Source organism: Numida meleagris, chromosome 4, assembly GCF_002078875.1.
Source record: "Numida meleagris isolate 19003 breed g44 Domestic line chromosome 4, NumMel1.0, whole genome shotgun sequence".
Taxonomy (NCBI): domain Eukaryota; kingdom Metazoa; phylum Chordata; class Aves; order Galliformes; family Numididae; genus Numida; species Numida meleagris.
The window spans coordinates 8317378-8324612 of NC_034412.1; the positions used below are offsets into that span (position 1 = coordinate 8317378).

General features: G+C 62.2%; 2 protein-coding genes across 2 annotated transcripts; both read right to left on the reverse strand.

Moving 5' to 3' along the window:
* On the reverse strand, positions 697 to 6307 carry PSMD2 (proteasome 26S subunit, non-ATPase 2). The gene is made up of 21 exons (XM_021394631.1): positions 6173 to 6307; positions 5863 to 5919; positions 5468 to 5632; positions 5211 to 5332; positions 4877 to 5101; positions 4623 to 4781; positions 4228 to 4372; positions 3972 to 4032; positions 3653 to 3799; positions 3398 to 3504; positions 3119 to 3246; positions 2955 to 3042; positions 2668 to 2830; positions 2481 to 2582; positions 2249 to 2394; positions 2003 to 2086; positions 1672 to 1840; positions 1504 to 1598; positions 1269 to 1395; positions 1080 to 1198; positions 697 to 998 (listed from the first exon to the last, which is right to left on the reverse strand). Exons 1-21 carry the CDS (start codon positions 6305 to 6307, stop codon positions 816 to 818), a joined length of 2727 nt encoding a protein of 908 aa, XP_021250306.1. The 3' UTR covers positions 697 to 815.
* On the reverse strand, positions 6303 to 7235 carry LOC110397796 (translation initiation factor IF-2-like; the record flags this gene model as incomplete). The annotated part of the gene is given in 1 exon segment (XM_021394633.1): positions 6303 to 7235. A coding segment is annotated over 1 exon segment (840 nt), but the record flags the coding sequence as incomplete, so codon positions are not given.

Consider the following 7235-nt stretch of genomic DNA (forward strand, 5'->3'; position numbering starts at 1 on the left):
CTGAAGCCGCCCCGGGGACCGCCCGTGGCACGTGACGCTGAGGGAGCACCGCCCTTTGGCCTGTGTCACGTGGTGGGGTGGAGAAAAGGGGCGGGTCTCGCTGGGAACGCCCGCTCGGCGTGGGAGTCCCGCCACCCCCGGGAGCACGCGGCCCCGGCGCCCGCCCGCGCAGCCGCCGGGATCCTCGGAACCCTCCCCGGGACCGGCACGCCCCTCCCGGTGCCACCCCCCAGCCTGGCACGGAGTCTCCCGCGCCCCAACCAACCCCTCCGTGTCCTCGCATGGCCCCGCGGCACCCCAGGCCCTGGCAGGGTGCCCGGCTGGCAGCAGGCACCGGGGGACACAGGGACAGCGAGGGCTGGGACGCCGCCAGAGCCCGCGGGGATAGCCAGCAGAGCCCTGCCATCCTCGCGAGCCCCAGGTACCCGCCCCACCCTGGCATTCCCAGGCCAGGGTAGCTCTCCAGAACTAGGGACCCACTCAGGGCACCGACCCTGCTGGTTTGGAAGCAGGACAGGCTTCTCCTCTTCCCCAGAATCTTCCCCCGGTGCCCCCCTCCCTCTCCCAGAGCAATTCCATTGCAGCACCCGAGCATCTGTGAAGCTATCAAACCCCGTATGGCACTTTCAAGGCGTTAAGAGCGCACAGGGGCTGCACGAGGAAGAGAGGCTCAGAATTCAAGGATAACAGAGCAGCACCAGTATATGTATACTTTATTTCCTCATCTCCCAGTAGCAAATTAAAAAAAAAGACACAACCATTCTCCCCCCCCACCCCGCTGCCTATCCCCACCCCCCAGTCCCAGCGCCCCCAGCTCAAACATCATAGTTGGGGTTCTTGCGCAGGATGACAAATCCCTCCAGGATGGGTGTCACGGGCACATGCTCTTCCGTGGCCAGCTCTGCCCGCTCGCCGTGTGCCAGCAGCACAGGCGTGGTATGGGTCTGGAAGCCAGTGATGGTTTTGGGCTTGCCTGCTTGGCCCACCACATCCACAGCCTACAGGGGAGAAGCGAGGTGAGAAAGGAGGAGGTATGTAGACAGAACCCCAGCCTCCCACAACTCCAGATGCACCCTCACCTGTCCGACCCGAACCGACACAGGCAGAGGACGCAGCTCCTCATCGAAGGTGACCAACATGCGGGGCTGCATGGCCGCAACCAGCCCGTAGAGGACGTAGTGGGACTTGCCCAGGATAACTGAAAGGGGATGAAAGTGTGGGTGTGGGACGGAGGGGTGCTGGGGGGTGGCCAAGCACACATTACTCACTGTTGCGCACATCCAGGAAGGACACAAGGACAGTCAACAGTCCAGCTACAGCCACCTGGCTCATGAGCTGGCGATCACTGTGGTAGGGGCACAGGGTGAGCGTCCCCTTGCCCAAGTGGGTCAGGCCCTGGTGTGGCACAGAAAGCATGTAAGCACACAGTAGGGCAGCACGTGGTGGCCCCCCATCCCACTGCCACCCTGCCTCTTCCCAACCACAAAAGTGTGGGATCATCACCTGGGCTAACCGCACCATGAAGAGGTTGTTGGGGTCCTTGGCATGGTACTGGGCGAGCTGCCGCAGCATAGCAGCCAGCCGAGCGTTGTTGGTACCTGGAAAAGGCAGGGATTGGGGAACCAGCCTTCAGGCCGCCTCCGTAACACACAAGCTGCCCCCTAGGCTTACCGCTGCCCACCATGCCCATGGCAAAGATGGAGTTGTAGGAGACTTCGGGGTCAGCATCGTGGGAGAACTTGCTGAGGGTGTCGAGGATGTTGAGTCGGGGGTTAGAGACAGAGATGAGTGCCAGGGCCAGGGGCACAGCACGGCGCAGGGTGGGCTCCCCATACCGCAACTGCATGGAAGGGAGGCAGAGAGGGAATTAAACCCCAGATAGGGGCAAGGGCACTGTGGGGTGTCCACAACTCAGCTTACCAAGGCCGAGGTGTGAGGGAAGACCTGCTCTCTTTATCCAGGTCCCTTCCCAGCCCCACACTGTCCCCCCACTGTCACTCACCAGATGACCAAACGTGCGCAGGGCCATCTCAGCACCGATCTCCTCACCCATGGCAATAAGTGCAATCCCCAACACTGCTACACCCTGCAGGGACACCAGTACTGAGTGCTAGGCAGGGACCACCAACCCTAAACGCAAGTTCTTACAGCCCAGCTGGACAGTGAGAACTGTCTTGCTGGGGCTGCTTCCTCTGGGTCTGACCCCACACAGGGCAGCTCCTGCAGGTTCCAGCCCAGGTTTCCCTACCTGGTGTGCCCCCATGTCAGCTGAGCTCTCCTTCTTCTCTTTCTCCTTTTTGTCCTTCTTGTCCTTGTCTTCCTCTTTCTCCTTGGAGTCAAAGTGCTCACTGCAGATGTGCAGAAGCTGCTGTACCTTCAGGACATTCCCTGAACCTGTGGGGTCAGCAGCAGGCCAGGATGAGCAGATGGAAGGCCAGGTCCCATTCCCACCTCCCTCAGCCTTGGTCAGCTCAACGCACCAGCGTAGGCACAGATGTCCACCAGTGTGTTGGCAAAGCTGCGGAACGGCTCTGACACCACCTCCAGTGCTGCCAGGATGGCCTCGATGGCCTCTCCCTTGCCTGTGGAGAGAGGCATGGTGCTCAGAGCACCCAAGGGATGCTCACAGTCCCAGCCCACGGGACCACCAGTGCTGCCTTCCCTTACCCAAGTGGTTCAAGCCCAGGCCAAGCGGCAGCCACCGGGCATACGTGTCCTTCAGCTCCGTCTCCGATTTCTCCATGATGGTCTGGAGGATGGTGGAGGTGACATCCCCATTGCAGGAGCCCACGGATATCATGCCACAGGCCAGGGCAGTCACACCAGCCACCTGGGGAGGGAGCCATGCTCTTAGGGCACAGCACATCACACAAGGACATGCAGAGCCCAAAACAGCCCCAGTACCCCCAGGAGCTGTTGGAGACTCGGGTGGTACACACTGCCCTGCTCCCTACCTCCATGCTGGACTTGGAGTCCCCCATCACTGGCAGCAGCAAGGTCAGGACATCCTCGCGGTTGGAACCTGCGTAGGCCAGCCCCAGCCTACAGAGAGCCCAGAGGAACATCAAGGATGGCTGCACCACCCCACACAGCCAGGGAAACCAGGGCAGACCCTTACCCAAAAATGGCTCCAATCCGCATGGTGTTGCTGTTGTGGAGGACGTAGTCAGAGAGCAGCGCCAGGGCAGGGTCACACTCATTCCTCACTCCTGAGTTGACGATGCCACAGGCCAGGAGGGCTCCCGACTACAAGACAGAGGCACCATCATGCACCAGTCACCACCACACAGAGCTCCATGCCAGCCAGTGACTCATGTCACCCCACGGGTTACACTTGCTCCCCAGGACAGGCTGGTTGGTACCAAGTGAGCACGGGGCTGAGATCAGTGCCACTCACCTTAATGTAATCCTCTGAGGAATAAAGGTATTTGTCGATCTGTGTGAGGCCGCCATCCACGTCCCACAGCAGTATAGTGCCCAATGAGGCTGCAGCACTCAACATCCCTGTGGTTCCCAGGAAGAAAAGCCCACGTTACCCCAAGTCAGTGTGACTGGGGCTGGGGACACAGCAGAGCTGTACGCAACTGCCTCGCTTTCAGCAGGGCCCCAAAAGGATCACAACCCCAAGCCCAGGGACACCTCCAGCCCTCACCGTGGTCCTTGTTCTTGTACAACCATTTATTGCCATCATCCGTCAGCAGCTTGTCTTGGCCAAATGCAGCGTTTACAAAGCCATTCACAAAGGAGGAAGCCAAATTCATCCGGGCTGAGTCCACCTGGGAACCACTTCCCCCAAACCCTGGGGAGCAAGATCAGAGTGAGGCAGGCCAGCCCTCCACTGCACAGTTGTCCCATGCCAGGCAGAGGTGAGGACCTTTCCCCAGCCATGGGGAAGGAGCAGCCCAAGCCCACCACAGGCAGTGGGGTCTCCTCTATCCAGGGACAGACAAGGTCAAAACATGAGCTCTTACGATTATTTTCCAGGTGGGTTTTGTAAATATCATCTGGTACTTTGGGCTCCATGATGTCCAGCTGCAGAGACAAGGGAGAAGGGGTTATCTCCCCACCAACACACCACAGCAGTTGTTCTACAAAGACACCTCCCTGGCCAAGCTCACAGGGACAAGGGACCTCCCCCCAGGCCTTGCTGCAGAACACAAAGCCTGGTAGCCAGAGCGGATCCCAGCCTGGAGCAGCCCAGGGATCTTTCTCCAGTGCAATGCTCACCTCTCTGGCCAAGGCCAGGAAGTTGCTGTTGAGCTGGACGTTGGACATGATCTCAGTCAGGTCCTCATACTCCTCCACATCCTCATTCAGCTCCAGGAAGACCCCATGGCGGCCCAGCATAAAAGCCATCTGCTTCTGGACAACTCTGTGCAGAGGGAAGAGGCTTTGAAAGTGCCCAGCCCCCAGGCAGCCCCTAACACTAACCAAACAGCAGACACATACCCCAGCCCAACCTGCTCGAGAAGCACACAATAGCAACCCAGAGATGACTAGCTCTTGCTCATCTTTATTTTGGGGACAAGAGTCTCTGCCCAAGCCCCCACCCACAGATCTGACAGCGTCAGGACCCAACTCAGCTGTACGCCCCTACAGAGAGGGGGACTGTCTCTACTTACACATCTTTGCAGGAGGTGAAGATGTCCTCCACCAGCTCCATGTCGTTGAGCATCAGAGCCAGGCGCAGAGCTTCAGGGTAACGGTTGAACTTGCGGAAAATGCCCAGGGCACAACGCAGGAGAGCCGAGTTCTCGGGCTCTGGGACATAGCTTACGCAGCTTTGAGGAGGAGATGCATGCAAGAATGAGTGTCAGACAATGAAGCCGGGCAACCTCAGCCCACCAGGGGCCAGGCAGGTGCACCAGCTCCTCACCTGGTCAGGTAGAGACACACTTTCGAGTAGGCATTGTCATCTATGTACTTCTCCAGCATGTCCATCTGCTCGATCTCCATGAGCAGGTCACAAGCCTCGTGCTCTGCATTGTGAGCCATGTTGTAAGGGACGATCTCTTTGACCAAGGTAAGAAGCGTGTCCCTTTGCGCCTTGTCGGCTTCATCAATCTCCTGCCACTCCTTGGCCACCTCCCCTGCCAGGTGCCTGCAGGGAGAAGGGGACATCACCACCACAGAAACCAGCCTCACCAAGCTCCAGGGATGTGAGGCAGCTGTCCTTGCCCGCTCCAAGCCCTGTTCCCAGCCAGGCTCACCTGACATATTCATGCCCCCATGACGCCAGCTCCTCCTGAGAGCCCACCAGGCGATACTTCAGGCACTCGCGCTCCCCACTCATGGTCATAGCCAGGACAGAAATTATGTCTGCTGCAAAGCGCTGGGGACAGAGTGCCAGAGCTTCAGACTCATAGGGGATTGAGTGCACCCCAGAAAACATCACCCTCCCTGTGCCCACAGGGGGCAAAGGCATGGCCCTGGAAAGACACAGCCCACACAGGATGGCAGCGCTCACCTTGTTCTCCCCAGGGGCCATGTTCTCATAGATCTCCTTCAGCTTGCCATAGTGCGGTCGGAGGAACTTGAGGGGCTTGGGGACAGAGGTCATGGAGGTGGTGGAGGAACGGATCTGCCTGCGCAGCTCCTCCAGTGCCGGGCGGTAGAGAGATGTGTCCTTCTCCTGCACAGTGAAGAGGCCCATCAGGAAGAGTCTCAGGTGCTACTTCTGGGCTCAGTGCTCACCCAAACACAGAGCAGGACAGCCCCCCACCCTGCAGGGCTAAAGTCAACTCCCAGGGCCAGGCACAGAGGGCAGAAAGCCACCCTCTTGGGCACAGCTCTGAGTATCCAAAGGGCTGTGGCACAGTGGATTTCCCCCCCAGTTCTGTAGGTTGAGGGGCATGCACTCACCCCGAGGCGCTCCACCAGCATCTCCAGCTCATCCTGCAGCTGCTTGTCCTCCTCCGACTGCCGGGGGGAGGGGGGAAATACGGTTAGGGGCACCCCATGGCACAGGGATACCGGCGTCCCTCCCCATAACAGCAGAGAGCCCCTCACCCCCGGACCCCTACCACGACGACACTGAACCCCGGAGACCTCCTTGCTGCGTCACCATAAGACGTCACGGCGGGAGCCCCTCGCCCGGTGACGTCACGCGGCAGGAGGGAGCCCCGCTGACGCCACCGCCCCCCCGTGACTCAGCTCCGCGGGCGACGCTCACCAGTTCCTGCTCCTTCTCGGGTCCCGAGGGCGGATCCCGGCGATCTCGGCCCCAAAGCGGTGTGGGCTTTTCGTCACCGCCCGACCCCGGCCCGCCCTGCACCCGGCTCTGCCCGCCGCCGCCGCCCGCGTCCATGACCGCTCCGCCGCACACCGGCCCCGCTCTGCGCCTGCGCCCGGCCCGCGCCCGCAACCAATCGCAGCCCGTGGTCGTCGTGACGCCATCACCACGCGCCCGACGGGCGTTGCTGTGGGCTGGGAGTGGGCTGGGAGTGGGCGGGGGTAAGAGGGCACCGCCCCCGTGGCGGAGCGCCGAGCGCTGTCACTCGTGGAAGTGGGGCGCGGCAGTGGCGGGGATAGGGCGGCTTGGGGACTTGGGGACATGGGGACTGGGAACCTAGCGGGGGATCACTGCCCGAGGAGCAGTGACACGCGTGGAACCGCTGCCGGACACGCATGACACACACATACGCAGGCGTGCAGCACTGTGCCCGCCGGTACCGCCACCCGCCCGCTGGAACCCGGGGGTGGCAGCGCCGGGACGCGCCGCTTACTCCCCCCGCACGGCGCTGCCGAGCCACCACTGCCGTGGGCGGCTGTGGCTGTGCGTGACACCGTGCGTGACATCGCGTGGGCGGCCGTGCCGTGAGGCACGGGAGCGGTGCGGCTGTGTGTGTCCCCGGTGATGTACCCCGTGCCAGTCCCGCTGTGCGCATCACTGTGACCGTGACCGCGCCCGGTGCGGTGCCGGTGCCGCGGCTCCGCCCGTGCGCACGGCGGGCGCGGCCCCTCGCGGTCACCTCGGCGGCGGGGCCGGGCGGAGAGGCTCGCGGTGCCCCCGCTCCAGCCACCCCTGGGGGGCACCGATCCCAACCGTCCCCACCCCCCGGTGCCAACGAGCCGCGCCCCGCTGGTACCCAAACCCCGGCCCCTTCCCTCTGCGGCGGCTCCATCCATCCCAGCCGGGTGTCGCTCCCGCTCCCGGTCCTATTCCCGGTGCCGGTGCCGGGCCATGGCGGAGGCAGGCGGCGCTGCGGCGGCGGCGGGGGCCCGGCGCGGGCCGG